At 40.3% G+C, this 20489-nt stretch overlaps 1 protein-coding gene across 2 annotated transcripts in view; it reads left to right on the top strand.

Moving 5' to 3' along the window:
• Positions 1-8809, top strand: part of spata20 (spermatogenesis associated 20) — a 66182-nt gene extending 57373 nt beyond the window's left edge. For both annotated transcript variants that reach the window (XM_017695903.2, XM_017695904.2), the window contains exon 16: positions 6134-8809. In XM_017695903.2, coding sequence (XP_017551392.1) covers positions 6134-6304 — 171 coding nt within the window. In that variant the 3' untranslated portion in view covers positions 6305-8809. The remainder of the gene's footprint in view (positions 1-6133) is intronic.
• Positions 8810-20489: the final 11680 nt, after the last annotated feature.

The following is a 20489-nucleotide window of genomic DNA, read 5'->3' on the forward strand; positions in this document are numbered from 1 at the left end:
CGGTTTTAAACTTAGTTAGTTGAAAACTAGCCAGGTCATGGATTGTCCTTGTTATATATATGCTCTAATTGTATATGCTGTGAGTTAGTGCAGAAGAGAGTTTCACCTTTGTCCTGCAGGCTGATCCTGAGAGGATATACAGATACACCAATGCACTGATTGTGTAGGGATTTACCAACCCACCTGCATGATTACAATCCTCAGAACTGGAGCAAACCTTGTCCTTGTTGGCATGATGTGTTTTGGAGTTGCTGCAGATCAGGCAAAAATTAAAACTCAGGAGAAATAAAATATTCAGTACTTTGACAGTTGCCCTCTTGTTTCTTTTACCTGAAGAAGTAATTTTTCACTTTTTAAACTGTAACTGGACTTTTACGACTAATGAATTATTTCAGTGCTGAAATACAAGTAAATAAACAAGTCTTTATTTGCCAGATTATGGTTGTTTCTTGTATTGAAGGGTCATTCTGGCTTAAAACTGGAGTTTAATGTTATTTGGTGTGTTATGCAGAATTCATGATTGTATATTGTTTTTGAGTTTTCACTGATAAGTGTTCTCCGGTTCCCAGTGTGCATTATGTAAACACACCATGCAGCTATTGGGAATCCCTTTGGTGTCATCCAATCCTGACTGCTAGCCTGGCCACTGACCAATAGGCTGATAAATACAACCAAGCTAGCATTAGTGTAGCGCTTACCTTGGTCATTAAACAGAAGAAAAGGAAAGTCGTAAATAAAACAGTGATTCTGTCTTTTTTCAGGACAAAAAGGACATCAGAGGCAAGTCATTTTACCTTTTTTAAGTCAAACTAAGGAAGGGTACCTAGATAGCCAGCTACCTTATTAAGATTTTGGCTTGTTCTTAGCAAGAGAGTGATTTCTGTCATTTGAGTAATCCTTTCTCTCTATAATGAGTTGAAGACAGTTATACAGTTATATGGCTGCTTCCAAGCAGTAACATTAGCTATCAAGCCTGCTTCTGTGTTCACCAACTAGTGGGGGCACAAACATTCAAACCACCCACCTCCAAAGCAGTACTGCTTCAAAAGTTCCTCCCACCTTTAAGAAACATCTTCAGAAAGGAGTTTTCCAAGTCTTTAATTTGGAAAATCTCTCTCTAGAGACTATTGCAGCACCCCTGTAGGATGCAAGAAGGCATCTTTACAACAGATGTGTGGTTATGTTTTTTTCATTTTGACTGGAGTCTACAGTTATTAGCAATTCTGTGTTTTTGCAGTTTTGTACAGCTTCTTTTGGTTTTTATCAAAATATTAATGACGTCCAAGTACGTAAGTACAGTGTGATTATTTCAGATATTAATACTTTTGTTGAGGAAACACCACATGATTGCACATTAGCATCTATCTCTAGAGAAGGTAACGGAGACTCAGGAATGAGGCCAACGTGTTCATAGATGTGTTCCGCTCCGAAATAAACTCGCAGCAGATAATTGAATGAGTAATGGCTGCGTGCTCCACCTGCGTGTGCTGACAGCCTCAAGCTCTCTAGAGCAGCTCCATCCTGCTAGGAGACAAAGCTGATGAAATTCCCCAGATTAATCAACCCTGTGTGTGTGTGTGTATGTGCGTGTGTGTATGTGCGATTAGGTGTGCAGGAGAATGAGCTGACAGACTGGAAGATGGATATCAATACATGTTTCTAGTGATGGAATCATGGGTTAGAAAGCTTGTGGGAATTGAGGAGTAGTGCTATGTGTTCTGTGTGGAGATCGTGAAGATGGGAGGCAGTTTATGATATTTTGAGGCATTGTTGTGAGGTCAGATAGAAAGGAAATGGAGGAATGAGTTGCTTTCCCGTTCCTTGACATCAGTAATGGAAAACTGAGTGAGTCATAAGACAGGAAGGTTTATAGTTTATTGTGGCCTTTGGTTGTTGATCATCTTGTTGGTCAACAGAACAATGGTTTAGGACAAATGACAAGTGGAATTAACTTTTTTGTTTATGTGAATTTGTTCATATTTAGTTGTGTATATTAACTCTTTTTTTGGATATTCACATATGGATGTTTTTGTGGATATAACAGCATTTCAGTTGTCATGGGGCAAAAAAAGAACCTAAAAGAATACAGTACATTAGTTATAAAATCTAAAATACAGACATTAGTTGTATGTGGCATTTCCTCTGTAATACTTGGGAAAGAGGTCCCATGCCTTAATGACGGCGCCAGTCATATAAGGATCACACCAGTATTATGATATCCTAACCATTTTAGCCCACTGTTAGACCAATTTGGTGTTTCATGTTTGTGTAGAACACATTCACGTTCCAGGATAAGAACTCTGGGGTGTCTCTATGTGACTGGATCTACAGACATGATGGAACACTCTGACTGATGTGCGATATCACCAGATCTCAATTCCAGTTCTCAGTTTGGAACAGCACAAACTCTGGCTGAAATGTGCTCCCAGATTGTGGAAGAGTGGGCTGAAATGGACAGGAACAGTGACGATGACGCTGATTTTAAGTCCAGTAAATCATTTCACTGACTGATTTCACTGACTTCGAAATAATGATTAGTAATGGCCAGTAATATCAGCTTTCATCAATGACCCATGTTTTTTTTTGGGATTTAAACTCATGATCTCCCAACAATGGATCAAAACTTTAGACAGCTATGCTGCTGGGAATCTCATGTTTAACTATAAGATTATAATAAGACTATAGGATAACCATAAGGTATATTAACAGCAATACAAACATGGTAATAATGTTATAACAAACTTTTATTTTTAATGAAAAGAACAAGTGAAAATATGAGGTAATTCACAGGAAATTAACCTGAGAAAATGTGGTTACCTGTAAGCCCCGTGCTATAATAGTTGCATTATTTAAGACTGTGAGTTTCTACTGTTTAAGTTTAAGAGGTGTAACAATAGAGAGCTAGTAATCATGTCAGTCAGTGAAGCTGATTTACAAAAAACTCCTGGAATACAAAGTTAAAATCTGCTTCATAAACATACAGTTGTATGTAAACGTTTGGGAACCGCTGGGCGAATTACGTTTTGTTAAATAGTTGACAAGTACTTAGCCTCTACAGAGAACAAGTGTCGTTATTACTTACTTACTAAATTTAACATTCGAGAGAACAAAACCTAAATGTTACTTTTTTGTTTCCTTTTTATCCAGTATGTTAATCTCATGAAATAAATAGAAATTGTGCACTAAAAATGTGCAGAAAATGTCATAAAATGGTATAGGCCCAAGGTTTTCCTGTCAATCTCCAGGTCATTGTAAGTGAAACCCTGTAACTTGGTTCTCACTCATCGATAAATCCCATAATGTTTCTCGATTAAAGAGTTGTTTTCATTACTTTGTACTTTTGAGATGTATTGTATTAAGTATATTTAAAGGCATCAGTAAAAAGCATAATAACCTGAATTAATGTAACATACGCCGTAGCCCTTGTTTTTGTTTTCATTTTTGGCTGAGTATGTCAGTTTTTTCATGTTTTTTTCTTCTCAGAGCTTCACTACTTCAGAGAATCACTGACACAATTTCAAACACTCGCCATGCATTTTAACATTAAGTGAGACAGAATGTTTAGGTGTTTCATTGAGTTACCCAGAGCTCTCAGACAAGCTGTAAAGAAACAATCACCCTGCGTAACCCCAGAGTGTCTCTGTGGCACGTGTTCGGTCTGCATGTTGTTATTGATGTGCTGCCTTGGTTGACTGTCATGGCCCTTTGAGTCTGGCTGCTGACAGGCCTTGTGATGTCCCCACACGTCTGACAGGAAGCTGCTCCGGGCTGCTAGCAGGAAGGTAATGATGCGGAATTCTCCATGGCCTGAGAGTTGCAATAAAGTGAGACTGCAGCAGGCTTGAGCTGCACTCCTTAGGTGACTGGGAACAGGTTTTGCAGGGTTGAGTTGTTACCATGACTGTCAAAAAAAATCACACTATGGAACTTCTTCTTCATGGTCGGGAGAGGTTAACTGAAAGCAAATAGAATTGCTGGCTGTGGCAGACTAGATCCTTCAGCTCTCTGGGTCTTCTCTTTGCCTCTGGAACTGTGTGCTAAAATGTAACCTCTGTCATATTTTGCAATATGTTATTCTTAACTGCATCGACTCTGCAGTGGCACTCTTGGACTAGACAGCAGCATCTCAGTGAAAGAAAGTAGATTTGCTCTTTCATCCATTTCTCTCCTCTTCTCCTGGGTAGCTTGGACTTGGACTGTCTGTGCTAAGGCTACATGTGCCTTCATTCCTGCTGCTTTATTATTGGGTGAAAGGCGAATGCCAGTCAGGTCTGTCCTCTTGTTATGGAAGTCAAAACCCAGCCTGACCACCCCACTGTCCATCCCTGCTGCTGTGTTAACTGGACCTGCAGAAAACCATTGACTGTCAGCCGCCCCCTGACTGGCCTTGGCCCTGATTGAGTTATTTCAGGCCTCTCTCTCTCTAAGAGGGTCGGAAAACATAGAGGGATGTGATAACACGAGCTGGGCGAATCAATAGAGCAGAATTAAATTAAATTAAAGGTTGAGCTTTACATGTCGTTGCTTAGATGGCTAATGCTACACCGGCTCTTATACATTGTCTATATATTGAGCAGTTATTAAGTCAAGAGTCAAGAACAAGTTTGTCATCCCATCCAAATCATGACTGTCCTGACAAGACCTCTTATCTCTAATGTAGCTTTACAGGAGGAGGGGAAAAAGTATGTTGATGTAATAAGATTATTCCAGGTTATTTTAAACCATTTGTCCAGTTCATGTAAAGCGTTCACTTAATGTAGGCCACTGGAAAACAGTGTGAAAAAATAAAATCTGAGAAACATGGAGTTATGGGGTTTTGGAAAGTGCATCTGTCATCTGTTGGTTTGTATGCAAAATATTTTGAATCACCATTCATTTCACTTACAACTGGAAGTGTTGTGAAACCATTTTGCAGTCATATTTTTTCCTTGACTATCAATGAATTCTTCGGAATACAGTGTTAAATATAACTAGATGGGATGATACAGCAAGCACAGCTACACTTCCTTGTGAACGTACTTTTTGAATGCAGTCAGCAGGGGGTGATCGGACAACTTTTCGTCCAATATGACGGTGACAATAAATATACAGTGATATAAAATTTACAGTACTGTTTAAAATCTCCGTCCGTTTGTTTCATTTCAAGGTAATACTGCTTTTAAGTGCATGTTATAACATTTTCAGGTATGTTTCTGAGGAGCTCAGATATAATCCAGTTGCATAAGGAAGAAGAAAGTCAAAGTTCTCCCCATCAAATAAACAATCTTTGAGAGATAGGGGAAAGTGAAGCTTCACTCTCCTTCAGATTAGAAAAAATCCACAGATGTTTCTGTCCGTCTTTCACCTGTGAGAAAACAAAGCAACGCTATAGGAACTTTTTGTTTTTCAGTTCTGTATTTATTGTGCCTTTATCACATTTTACAACTTAAATGGAAGAGAGAGATGGATTTCCTTTTAAATATGTTTTCTACTTTTTCCCTGATGTTGTTGAAAAAAAGAATCTTGAAAAATGAATAATGTACTTATTGGCTATGTTTACTGGAAATGAAATAAATGAAGGGGTTTCTGACTTTTGTGTTGTATATGTTGAAAAAGTTCTTCTTGAATCTTGATTCAGTAACTAATCAAATTGAAAGTTTTAAACTATAAATATATTCCATATCCCATATGTAATTTTTTTCTGCTGAACTTTCAAAATGCAGATATTTCAAAGCTTCACATCAAAGACAGGTCGGGGTCATTCTTGCAGTAGCGGCTTCTTCATTGACTTTGCATGACCCTCATGGCAGGGTGCACCATATATAAACACTGTCAACTGGGAATGAGCCACTGATAGGACTGCCACTGTAATCACCCCTCACTGTACTCTATCATGGTTTATTACCAAAGAGACGTATGGAGTGCATTTTACACTGGGTTAAGATTGTGTGTCTTTGCAGCCTTCCTCTCCCACTCACTGTCTATATTCTTCTGCCTAATTGTCATCATTATGACAGTCATTGTTATTTCTCTCCTCCACACTCCTTCTCTCTGTGTTTCTTTTTTTTCCCCCATGTCCTTATGCCCTCTCCCTTACTCCTGCATTCTATCTTTAACCCCTCTCTCACTGGTATTTTCCTCCTTATTCTCTCAGGTTCTGATATTGGCAGATGGGAATACAGAAGGTTTCCTTTATCAGAAGCTGCCTCTTCTCTCTTCGCTCATTCAACAAGAGGGTAAAGCCACAGCGTACGTGTGTCAGGACTTCGCCTGTGCCCTACCAGTCACCTGCCCTCAGGAACTCAGGAGACTACTGCTGGAGTGACCTCTTAGGTTATCAGATAGGTCTTATATAGGTACATATAGACTGCATTGATATCTCATAGGACTATATGGGTGGGAGCAGTCACCAAACGTTTTGATTTGTTATACCTACCTTGTTAATAGCAGTTATTCATTTGATCAGTTACTAAATATGTGGACTTTGTAGATTTACAGTTACTGACTGTTGGTACGATTTGTCATCCTCTCTCCACCCATCCAAGAATCCCAACACTTATTAAAATACAGCTATTGTATAACTGTCACTGTTGTGCTGAGAATGGTCCACTTCTCAAATAATGTCCTCAACTCCACTCCAAGTTACACTACTTTGCTCTGTTATGATATGCCACATAGTACAAAGAATGGCATGACAGACATAAAACATAAGATACATTACTTTAAACCAGTAAGAAAATAAGGGGACAATAAAAGTAGTCCCATGTGTGTGTGATGGTAATGTCTTTGCATTGGCCCTGTTCACAGGAGACCATGAGTTTGATGCCCAGCGATGCCATAGCCAGTGGCCTCGCTGTCTCAGGATGGGTAAGCTGGCTCTCAAGCTTCCCTCGTCACTCACCATATGTAGCCAAGGCAGCATAATTTGCCTCTCTTTTTCCCCATTACTCAGCTAACCAAAGCAGGCATCTGTTAACTGATGTAACAGAGTTGGCAGCTAGCTTTCCCCTACAAGCGTGTTGAGCAGTCCAATGACTTTGCTTGAGGTTGAAAGATGGAGTGGCTAGGTTCACATGTCTTGGAGGAAACAGCAGCTGGTCAGCAGTCATCCTGGGCTTGTCCCAGGCTGTAGAAACTGAAGCTGCAGTCAGTAACTGTAAAACTACAGACCATACGGTAAGTGTACACAGTAAAATTGCCAAGGAGGGTAGGTACACTACCATTCAAAAGTCTGGAATCACCATTCAAGCATTGGGAATCACTGTTCTCAATAATATAAAACAAATTTCATTGCAGTTAAATGTATGGATAATCATATTTTGAAGATAACAATCCACAGCTTTATACATTTCTGTGAATTTGTAGGATGTTTCAAAAAATGTGCCCAGAAAGAAAGCAGAGTTGTAAATGATTCAGAAATGACTGGAAGCTAAAATCATCCAGATTGCCTCATATTTGATAAGTGGTGATCAAATATTGATTCTACTAATTTATCAAGGAAATACTGTAGATAATTTCATTATATTGTTTATAATATAATAACTTTGTAAACTTGAAATATTAATTAAAACATCCTCAGATACCGTCCAAATTTATTACACCTCAAAGTATTTCAATCTATATTGTGTAAGTGACTGCTGGATAATATAATTATTAATATGACAGGTGGTTGCATACTTTTGAATGGTAAGGTGGTGCATCTAATAATGCAAACGTCCTGTGTTTTCTTCCTATCAGATATTGACTGATGTGTACTGAGTGTTTTCAGTGCATAGGCCATATGAGATAGTACTTGGTGAAATTATAGTCATGTGCAACATAATATTAGAAATGACCTCTTATGAATAATCCACTCCAGTGTTTTTCCACCCTCCAAAACTTACCTTACCCTTAGTCTTAGGCAGTTCTTTGAGACTCACAGGAATAGATTGGTGAAAAATCAAATTTACACAGTTTTCTGCTTAGCCCAGAAAGAATCGATCAGTCAAGACATGTTTGCAGTCCAAGTTCTTAATCTCTAGTTTAGAACTCGAGCTTTGAGACAAGCACTGCTAATAATTGCTATAGTCTTTAGTAAATAGTCTCCCAAATCATTTCTGTAAATGCATCCCTAACACTTCTCTCAGCCCACTCAAATCACATCACAGGTCTTCATTGCTTGTTTAAGGACACAATATGACCTTGTACTATAAAAATGAACAATGGATTCTGCAGGTTGTGTTCATGATGTTTGTTGATGAACTAAATTCTGCATGAGAGTTAGAATCCTGTACGACTCTGAAGTCTAAAATGCTACGCAATTAAGTTTTATTCATTTTTATAGTTCGCAGTATATCATACTGCACCTTAAATCACATCAGCAAGTCTGCACAAACTTATCGCAGACCTAGATGTTGTTTGAGCAGTGTGAATATATGGAAAAGATTTGGGTGACTATTGACTTCGTGTTTCTTAGTAACATTAGCCTTGTACCTCGAGTCCCAAGTTACAGAAACAGAATTGGACATTACGCCTGTCTTGGCAGATCTGTTACATCTGGGATATTATTACATATTATTTTGCTAAACCATTCCTTTATTGACCAATCCTTGAATAGGTAGAGGATTGAGCGCCATAGGAAATGAGTCAAATGTACCAGCATGTTTTCCTGAACCTGTCCATGTACTGTGAATGATCCAACTTTGGCTCAAACCAGCCCGCTGTTCCGCACATCAGATCTCAATATATAGATCTCATAATATGTAAAATGCTGAAACATACAATGTATGCATACGTTGAGCTGTAGCTTGACATAATATAGTAAATACTCATTGAGTAATGTTATTTTGAAGTGCAGTCTCTTCTTTGTGTGTGCTTGCTGCTGATTATCTATTGATGAATACAATTTCACAAGCTCTGCTTGGGATGAGCGTGATTCGTAATTTAAATGGTGCCTCAGGAGTGTCTCTCACACTACACTGAGACAGCTTTCCTGTTGCCACATCCACCCACATAGAAAGACAAAATTAAGCCATTTGTGTAATCTCATCTTTTCCATATATTGAGGCCATTCTGAAATATTCATCGCTTTTTTCAGCCTGGTTGTGAGCTTGGTATGCGCTCAGGGCTTGAGTGTGCTGTGGATGAGAGAGACGACGGTATAGCTATGAAGAAGCGAGTGCTGCTGTCTGTTTTCAACAAAAGCAAGGAAATAGAACACAATGAATAAAACTCCGCCATTGTGACTGTGCCTCAATCCTGTCTCCAGTGAGAGCGAGAGAGAGAGAGAGAGAGAGAGGCAGGCAGAAAATCCGCCCTGCCCACGCATAATAGCACAGCAAGTTGAAGCAGACAAATTTGCCGTCGGTAGACGCTGATTCTGACTGCCAATTCCCTCCCTGCTAGATCCGCTGGGAGACACATTCCCCCAGTAAATGTGAGCTGGCAAACGAGACTTTTTGCAGAGGAAGCCAGTGAGGAGGGGGCTCTGCTCTAGTTCTGTCGTGTTCTCACTTCACTCAACGTTTGTCAAGAGTACAGCCGTGATGTAGACACTTTTTCTTCTCATCAGTTCATTTCTAGTTCAGCTGCCTTGGTAAAGTGGAGAGGTGCACTCTGAGTGCCACGTCTGTTCTTTTAGAAACCTGTATAACAATGGCAGTTTCACTCCCCACATGGAGAAAAAACACAATGCTTCATAGCATATTAGGGTGTAACCAGGGCTGAGATGTAACAGAATACAAGTAGTGGAAATTTTGTATTCAGAATACAGAAATTAAGTGTCTGTATTCAGTCCGTTACGTTTTGTAAAGGCTGTATTCACAATACAACTGCTTTTATTTTTAGAATACTTTTGAGTGAGATCCACTAAATTAAAAAGCGTATGATCTTCAGAAGAAACACCTGCTTGTTAGATATATTCTAAAGAGGTCCTTCTTTACAAAAAATGATGGTCATGCTAAAGCCTGAGTAGACTGATAAATCAAATTGATCACTTATTTATCTCAGCATTACTGAGGTCTTTTGAAAGTTGATCAATCTAATAATCTCCTCAGCAGCAGACATGTACTGGACTCCTGCTGGAGGATTGTGGGAGTTGCAGTGTACTAAAGCAGGTGATGAGAGGAAAAAAATGTTGATAATTTTTTAAATGTTATTTTCATTTTTCACAAAACAAAAGCAGAAGAAAAAAACTGGAAACCAGTAACAGCGAGAAACAGTAAGTTTCCGAGATGTGGTCTAAATGTGTTGTAAATGTGTTGTGAATGTTACTTGTTATTGTAGTGAAATATGTTACTGAATACATTTTGCCCAACTCTGGCTATGACTATATGCAAATTCCCACAGGATTTAATATAATACATATAATATAAACCCTCACTTTAGAGTACTCCCTACTGTTGTTCCAAAAGGACAGTTGAAGAGATTACTGGCACAAGCCATACACAAGAATACAAACACATTTCAAGATCTATCTTATATATTGCACATGTGTTTGGCAAACATGTGTGTTATTATGGCTCATAATGATGAAAGTAAACAATTTTTGCATTATAAGGCTGCATCTCTAAATGAACCAAGCATTGTAAGTTTATTTACAGTCTGATCGGGCGTTCCTCTATAAAGTGAGCCTCTTCTGGCTAAATGAATTGAGAGAGAATTTATTCTAATTTATTTACAGCTAACTGTGGAATTCAAGACTCTCTACATCCGTGGTGGTGCAAATTGGAAGATATAAACATCCCTGTTTGTTTTGCCTGCTCAGAGTCGGAACTTAGCGATTGCTTGTATCCTGTTGGGAGATGTATCTTCTGCCGTTTGTGCTTTCTCCACAAGGTTGAAGTTGGCTTCCTATTCACCAACTTTTAATTAAAATTTTCTGCCGTATATTCAGGCACCACAATGTAACTGTTGCTCCATTTAAAGTGGAACAGCTGATGAATAAGAATTTCCCCTTTGTGTTTTCTCCACACTCTGGTAACTGGCACATTTGGGTGATGTCTTTGCAAATGAGTTAGAATCTTTGGGATAATTGAGCATTAAGCAGTGCTGGCACACTGTCACCATTCAATCCACCACTCTTTCCCCATGATTGTTCTACTCAAATGGGAAAGCTTGCTTTATTCACTTGCCATTTAAAACAGCTTGGGTAGTCATTCATCCGAGGTAGGCTAGCCAAACCCATTTGTGCATTTAGGTGTTCATCAAAGTTATACCTATACAAAATTTCATCACATGAGACTAAGCAGATCTAGGCCTATCTAGGCCTAACTTTTACATGATCATCTGCTCACAATTAGTTTGGCTACACTATATGGCCAAAATATGTGGACAAATAATCATTACACCTAATAAAAGCTTGTTGGACATCCCATTCCAAAACCATGAATTGCCCTCAGCATCCTCTCTTTTGAGAAGGCTTTCCACAAGATTTTGGGGTGTACCTTTTGTTGTTCCGTTTGGCAGCAGAGGAGAACCCAGATTTATCCATTAGACTGCTAGATAAGAAAGCATGATTCATCACTCCAGAGAACATTTCCACTACTCGAGAGTCCAGTGGTGGCATGCTTTACACCATTCCGGCCGATACTTGGCATTGCACATAATGATCTTAGGCGTGTGTCCAGCTGCTTGGCCATCGAAACCCATTTCATGATGCTGCTGTTGCGCAGTTCTTTTGCTGATGTTGCTTGTAGAGGCAGTTTCAAAGTCTATAGTGAGTGATGCAATGGCTGAGCTGTTGTTGGTCTTTGATGCTTCTGTTTTACAATAACAGAATGTACAGTTGACAAGGGCAGATCTAGAATTGCCTGAATTTACTTGGCAGTTTGTAGTGGCATCCTATGGCAGTGCCATGTGTGAAGTCACTTAGCCTTTCAGTACAGCCCATTGAGCTTCCAGTGTTTGTCTAAGGAGATTGCATGGCTGTGTGCTTGATTTTATAGATGGTGACATCTTTATGATTATTGTTTTTTCAAAGGGATGTGGTTTCAAATGGGGAAAACAGCCGCTGTCTTTCAGAGCTATAAGACGGACATCAGAGGAAAGGGCTCTTCAGGACAGTCCATAATCCATCCTCTCCTCTCCCTCACTGCCTGGCATGGAGCTAGGACTGAGGGAGGATGGTCCCTTTGGAGATCATTACTGTGGGAGGACCGCAAGTGTGCCTCAGATCAGAAGCCCCTTACCTTTCCCAGATGCTTGTGTAATAAGGCCACATGAGGCCCCACAGTACCCAGAGTCATTTCAGCATCCGACTGGGGAGATGATATGGCTCTGAGAGGCAGAGCATACAGCAATTAAAATGTCAGTGGATGAAGCCAGCTCTTGTGCAATAGTGTGAAAATGAGAAATTTAAAAAAGAAATTATGGGGAAGAAAGTCAGTAGGAAAACATAATACATAATAGGCAAAAACAACAATTTCTAATGTATCTTGAATTTTGCAAGATTGTATAAGTTTGTATTTGACACAGACATGATCACTTTCTGAGAAAGCAGAATATTTCAACATTGCTATGTGTAACAGACATACATATAATATAAACACCAATTAGGAATAACATTATGACCACCTCCTAGTTTCTACGCTCCTTGTCAATTTTATCAGCTCCACTTACTATATAGGTGCACTTTGTAGTTCTACAATTACAGACTGTAGTCCATCTGTTTCTCTGCGTACTTTGTTATCCCACCACTGACGTGGTGGTGGTGGTGTGTTAATGTGTGTTGCGCTGGTACGAGTGCATCCGACACAGCAGTGCTGCTGGAGTTTTTAAACACCTCAGTGTCACTGCTGGACTGAGAATAGTCCACCAACCAAAGATATCCAGCCAGCAGCATCCTGTGACCACCGATGAAGGACTAGAGGATGACCAACACAAACTGTGCAGTAGTAAATGAGCTATTGTGTCTGACTTCGCATCTACAAGGTGGACTGACAAGTAGGAGTGTCTAATAAAGTGGACAGTGAGTGGGCACAGTGTTTAAAAACTCCAGTACACACTAACACACCACCACCATGTCAGTGTGCAGAGAAACTGATGGACTACAGTCTGTAATTGTAGAACTAGAACAATTGTAGAACAAAGTGCACCTATATAGTAAGTGGAGCTGATAAAATGGACAAGGAGGTGGTCATAACGTCATGCCTGATCAGTGTATAAATGTCTTATATAACAGTTTAAAAGTTAAATCACAAACAACAAATGAGTTTTAGAGGCCAAGACAAAATGAGGTACAGCCCTCCCTGATGTGCTCAACTAGTAATAGGTAAGAAATATTTGTGTTAATTTGTCAAATATGCAAAATACTATGACTTGATTTATTATTGATAATGGTGTTTTCACAGCAGACTTCCAGTCCTCTAGTCTGTCATACATTAAAAATAAGGTGCCACAGTGGTTCTTGGCTTAGTTGTTTTGTTCCAGGAAAGGCTTTTACCGGGTATAGGACATTTACATTGTGTGGAGGGTCTTTAAAAAATTTCTTTACACTCATCTTTTTTGGTTCAGAATCATTCTTTGAAGAAACATCTATTGATTGGTTCTTTAGAGAACCAGGCATGGGTCTCTATATCATAGCTCCAAAGAACCCATTTTGGCATCTTTATCTTTAACAGTGTAGTTGGGGTAGCAAGCCTGAAAGCACAATTTTAGTGCAGGAAGAAACTGAGACTGATCGGATTTCAAAAGATTAATCACAAGCTACTTGTTGCTAGGGATCACTGGTGGGCAACAACATTAAATTGAGGTGTCCAGATCTAATCCTGCAGGGTCACAGCGCAGTGCATGGGAACTGAACTTCTGCTGAGGGCTACAAAGTCTATTCACCATGTGGCCTGACTTTGCTAATGAGATGCCCTATTTAAGGAAGAGAGTTTGTAAGATAGCTGTGCAGAGTCGGTGAGGAGAACTCTAAAGCCTGTGGTTCTTTGTTGACTAGAAATAGTGTTTTCACTACTAAAAGTAATTCCACTGATTTTTCAACATTTTTTTTCATAATTCAGTTGTTAAGATCTAAACAAAGTCATTCAAAGTGGCTTGATGTGAAACTCTTTTTCACAGTGCTAATGACAGGAACTGTGAATGTGTGACGTGTTTAAAGCCTTTAAAAAGCTCCCCCCCACAGAGAAGTAGTATGTGGAATGTGTTATGAATATACTGCCTGATGTTTGAGACTTTTGTAATAGTTCTAAGAAAACGTTTTGGCCTGAAACTGCTTATTTAAAATCAATTTAAAATCAATTTATGGTGGACAGGCACATGCAGGGTGTTATAAGGCAAAACAGTCCCCAAAGAAAGCTTATATGTTCACTATCAACATTTTATATAAAACAGATTTTTAAAAAGCTGCGTAGGTTCAGTGAATATTTTGTGTAGTGAACAAAATGATTATATTTGCATTGCAGGCATTTTGACCCCTGGTTTATATCACCATTACTGTGAAGAAATTGGAGCTGGTAGGTTTCTCTACAGTGCAGCATTTTGCATTACACCACTTTGAATGACTTTTACGTCTCAACCACTGAATTATGTAGTAGGTTTGAAAAATCTGTGGAATCCCTCTTTAAACACAACTAGTAGATATTGATGCAAATGTACTTGATTAAGGCTTCTGATGCTAATAATTGTGCTCTGTGGACCCAAAGAATTCACTCTTGCACTGTAACTTGTATTGCTTTGTCTTATGTAATTTTGAAAAAATAAGAATCTTTCTTTTAACGTTGTGTTTTTCAGAAATGATGACTTTATTCACTTTGTCTTTCTAAGTTGATATTTCCATATTATTTTCTGTTTACTGAGTGCAGTTTAACTAGAGACAGTTTAACTTTAGAGAGTTTCATTTATATACTAGTCTCACACACACACACACACACACGCACACACTCAAACACACGTGTATTCTAAGCCGCTTATCCTTCTGGGTCACAGGGGGAGCTGGAGCCTATCCCAGCAGTCATTGGGTGGCAGGCAGGAATCACTCTGGACAGGTCACCAGTCCCTCGCAGGGCAGACTTATACAATCACACGCACACTCACACCCAGGGGCAGTTTAGCATGTCCACTTTGATTGCATGGACTGTCGGAGGAAACCGGAGAACCCGGAGGAATCCCACACAGACGCGGGAAGAAAATGCAAACTCCACACAGAATTGCCCACAGTGGTCGCCCGGCCGGGCAATCGAAACCAGGCCCTTCTTGCTGTGAGGCGACAGTGCTACCCACTGCGCCCTAGTCTGTCACGATCATTACATCTTTCCTGACAATGAATTGCTATATGAACTGTTGTGATTAACAGTTTAATTGTCTTTTTAGATGCGAAACACCTCATTGACCTTGCTTGTAACTCACCCACATTTAGCAGGCTGGAGATTCTCCACAAGGGAGAGGTATTAAGACTGTCTTTCAGTGCTTCACAAGAGTGGTGCTTCACAAGAGTGGTGCTTCACATAGTCCTTGTTCGTTCATATTATACAACCATTAAAGTACAACCCTAAAACATCCAAATTGGCTGATTAGTTATCTTACTTACTAGCTGTAGATTATCAGTAGCCAAACATTCCAACTTGTACACATTTTGCAGAGCAGGTGCACATGTTGACATCAAAATACGCTGGTATGATTTGTCACTCTGTGCTAAAAGCTGGTGATGCCTGTGAGTTCAGTTGTACATGTGCGGTACTCAAATCCAACAGCAAGAGGCAGCAGCATCTAGCCTTCCGAAAAGCAAAAGAAGAAGAGTTCAACCGATCATAACACTGGGTTTATTCTCAAATATCAATGAGGATGACGTGTATAGGATGATGTGTAATATCAATCATTTCAAGAGACTGCAAATAGACAGCGACACAAAGTGGTTGTTCACCCTTCTCACTCCATCTGGCTGGTTCCATATGGAGTAATGAAGCTTTTAACTCCTTTGCAAAGGTAAACAGGCTAGGGTGGATGTAGAGTTAATGCACACCTGCCAACCTTATGTAATAAGTACATAATACAAAATATGTAACGTTAACACTGTTAGCCTAACGTTATGCAGTTTGCAAGCTAGCTTGCTTGTTCACCAGGCATTGAATGGCAAAGTAGTGTTAAGTTACAATGCGAGTTGCAGATTATTACACATGACTGTATTCATAATTATTATAGCTGCCAACCTATAATGCTAATGAGAGGAGCAGATCATGGAAGGTTGAAAAAAAGTGACTGCATGTGCCTCAGAAATAACATTACCTAAAAGTTACCGATGATGTGTGTTGCGCGTGTGTGTGTGTGTTGCGCGCGCGTGTGTGTGTGTGTGTTTGTACCTTGCAGGCAAAATAAGCCTGGCATCAGATGAGACTGTTTCTCGGAAGCAAACAAAAATGACCCTTTTTCCCCCAGTTGTATTTTAACTTCTTTTTCACAGTTATTACAATTTTACATGCACCTTACATTTTAAGCTATATTTCAGTTCATGAAAATATTTTAGTCCGTTGTTGTATTAGTTTTTATTTTGGTCATATTAAACATAGTTTACAGCAGACTGTAGGGAATCCTGAGGTCTCCTCTGGAGTTTGTGTGTATTGATTTCTTCCTGCATGTGTCTGTGGCGCATTGGCAGATGAGCAGTGGGGTACCTGCCCCGCAGAGAGGCTGCAGAAGCCATTTCTCATGCAGTGTTGGTTATAGATCCACATTTTATTGATTATCAGAGTGGGAGCAAAATGCTCACACAAACAACTGGACTTCATGTGTTATGACCTCTGAGTCATGAAAGAAACTTGCAAGGTTAGTTCAATAAGTTATTTACTTATTGTATTTTTTTTTTTTTTACTCAAACGTTACATCTTATATTCACTGTAATCACCCCTGCGGCTCTGTGGATTACCTTTCCTTTGAATGAGACCAAATGAAATCTGTGAGTTAACTTCACTTTTTCATTTTTTAACAAAAACATTACATAAACCCACAGACTTTGCTTTCTGTTAAAACAAACTTGAGTTTAGTGGTTTTGTTTATTTGTTTTGTTTGTTTTGCCATTATTAATTACCAAAACATTTTGAGTTTCATTCTTTTTTTTTTTGTTTGTTGGTTTATTGTTTTTTTTTTTTATATTGTATCTTACATTCTGCATACTGGGACACTTCCCTGTGTGGATTATTTTCTTTTCAAAGCAACCTGTGAATTTAGTTCACTTTTTTTTTTTTTTTTAATCTTTATCACATAATGCATACTGGGACATATAGTCCATTATGGCAAAACGCACCCCTGTCTAATTACATTTTGTTTATTTTCTAAGTGCATATAGGTTTATATACTTAAGTTAAAATAAATAAGGTTACATTTTAGTGCATAATTTTTATAGTTTAGATACATAGTGTATATGCTGAATTGAATTTAATATTGGGGGGATATATATACACACACACACACACACACACACACACACACACACATATATATATATATATATATATACACTGCTCAAGGAAATAAAGGGAACACTTAAACAACACAATATAACTCCAAGTATATCAAACTTCTGTGAAATCAAACTGTCCCCTTAGGAAGCAACACTGATTGACAATCAATTTCACAGCTGTTGTGCAAATGGAATAAACAGGTGGAAATTATTGGCAATTAGCAAGACACACTCAATAAAGGAGTGGTTCTGCTGGTGGGGACCACAGACCACTTCTCAGTACCTTTCTGCTTTCTGGCTGATGTTTTGGTCACTTTTGAATGTTGGTGGTGCTTTCACACTCGTGGTAGCATGAGACGAACTCTACAACCCACACAAGTGGCTCAGGTAGTGCAGCTCATCCAGGATGGCACATCAATGCGAGCTGTGGCAAGAAGGTTTGCTGTGTCTGTCAGTGTAGTGTCCAGAGGCTGGAGGCGCTACCAGGAGACAGGCCAGTACACCAGGAGACGTGGAGGAGGCCGTAGGATGGCAACAACCCAGCAGCAGGACCGCTACCTCCCCCTTTGTGCAAGGAGGAACAGGAGGAGCACTGCCAGAGCCCTGCAAAATGACCTCCAGCAGGCCACAAATGTGCATGTGTCTGCACAAATGGTTAGAAACCGACTCCATGAGGATGGTATGAGGGCCTGACGTCCACAGATGGGGTTTGTGCTCACAGCTCAACACCGTGCAGGACGCTTGGCATTTGCCAGAGAACACCAGGATTGGCAAATTCGCCACTGGCGCCCTGTGCTCTTCACAGATGAAAGCAGGTTCACACTGAGCACATGTGACAGATGTGAGAGTCTGGAGACGCCGTGGAGAGAGATCTGCTGCCTGCAACATCCTTCAGCATGACCTGTTTGGCAGTGGGTCAGTAATGGTGTGGGGTGGCATTTCTTTGGAGGGCCGCACAGCCCTCCATGTGCTCACCAGAGGTAGCCTGACTGCCATTAGATACTGAGATGAGATCCTCAGACCCCTTGTGAGACCATATGCTGGTGCGGTTGGCCCTGGGTTCCTCCTAATGCAGGTCAATGCTAGACCTCATGTGGCTGGAGTGTGTCAGCAGTTCCTGCAAGATGAAGGTATTGAAGCTATGGACTGACCCGCCCGTTCCCCAGACCTGAATCTGATTGAGCACATCTGGGACATCATGTCTCTCTCCATCCACCAATGCCACGTTGCACCACACACTGTCCAGGAGTTGGCAGATGCTTTAGTCCAGGTCTGGGAGGTTTCCCCATCGTGCACTTGTAGTTCAAGTATCTTGCCCACCAACAGTTTGAGATCTCCACACAGTATTGTCCAAACAAGAGCAGCAGAGGCAGAAGTAGCATAATAAGTCATTTTCTACAACAGAATCAGTTAATCTTGGTAAGACAACGAACTACAAACCATCTTCTCAACACAACCATTGTACTCACATTAATTTTGGTATGTATGCACTATTGTCACAATTGGCTCCTCCCACTCCATGTGCATTTGTTTTGGTCCAGCCCCCTTGTTTAGTGACTCCACCCCTGATTGTCACCACCTGTTTTCCGCCTGTCCCTCATTATCCCTGTGTAGCCCCTTGTTTGCCCTTTGCTTTCGTTGGTCTTTGTGTTGGATGTTCTGTTTGTACTGTTTGGTGTTTGGAAGCTTGTTCTGTTTGGATCTTTTTTGTTGTTTGATTCTTGGTTGAGGTTCAGTGTTTTTGTTTATCATGTCTGACCCGCATTCTCTCGACTATGACTATGACCCTGGATTTGCCCTTAATAAATCTCGCTTATCTCAACACGTGCGTCCGCCTCCTCGCTCCGCGTTACAACTATATGTGTACAATTCACTTTATTGTTTCTTTATACTTCAATTGAGCTTGAAAACATTCTCTCAACAAAGCACTTTAAATAAGCATAAAGAAACTTGTTGCATGCTGGCTGAATGTTCCTTTTCTCTTCACAAGAGCCTATTTTACGCCTACCCCAGTGTCTGGAGTGAACACTACAGGTAATTTACTAGTGTGACTAGAGAGGAGACGTCACACCACAATGTGTTAAATTCAGTAGACAAACAGTAATGGTGCAGTAAAATGTGCAGAAGTGTGCTCCCTTTAGAGGATGTGTTTTACTTTGTCATTTTCACGTAGAAAATCTACAAAGCAGGAGCGCATGAACTTTGCACACAACAGTAAACCCTTCTGGGGATTACCTTTCTTTATAGAAAGGTTATATTCTCTGTAGAGGAAGGTTATATGCTGCTGACAGAGCCACCATTGCCGTTAATATTACTTTTCATTACCACCTAATAAAACTTTTGAAAGGCTTAATGTCTAGAATCATTTAATCGTGCTGCTCTAGTAGCTCTTGTTATTTCTCCGCTGTTAGACAGTGCCCTTTTTTCGCTGGTTCATCAAGCTGTGCGCCCGCTGTTCGCAGAGGAACATCTCTGTCCCAGATCTCCTGGTCCCGGGAGACACAATTAGCCGTCCTCCTGCTCTACACTTTGATACAGGATACGCCCCCCTCCCACCGACTGCTGCCACACGACTTAGAAATTGTTACTGTAGCAGCAACAATGTGGCTTCCTGTGTCATCAGCTAAATGCAACAGGGGCAGTATATCTTCAGAGTGCAATGTTCGCTCTCTCTCTCTCTCTCTTGTTCCCTTGTAGTGCGTTCCCATTGTGGATCACCCTGTGTCAGGAAGCCGTGGCACGCGGAGTATGTGTGGTGTGCGGTGATTGATCTGATTTTAGTATTCTCGCTCGCCCGGTTCAGAGATGGAGCTGATGGTGAGGACAGGATCTGCCCATACATATTCATCAGCGAGAGAAGGTCAGGGAAAAGGAGGAGAGCACAAACACACAGCACTGTGCTTAGGCAGTAAATTTACTTCACTGAGCTGCGCTGCAGCAGCCACTGTTAGGTGTGACATTTCCCTGCACCCTGTGTGAGCCAGACAGAGGGGAGATGTGTAATTTTAGTCTGGTCCCTACTGACTAATGCTGAATACCTGAATAACTAGTCGCTGATGTGATCAAGTGAGGTCACGTGTCCTGAAACCCCGGCTGTCGCTCAGGCTTCCCAGACTGTTGCATCTGCATTGCC

The sequence above is a fragment of the Pygocentrus nattereri genome, chromosome 13 (genome assembly GCF_015220715.1).
Source record: "Pygocentrus nattereri isolate fPygNat1 chromosome 13, fPygNat1.pri, whole genome shotgun sequence".
In the NCBI taxonomy this organism is placed as follows: domain Eukaryota; kingdom Metazoa; phylum Chordata; class Actinopteri; order Characiformes; family Serrasalmidae; genus Pygocentrus; species Pygocentrus nattereri.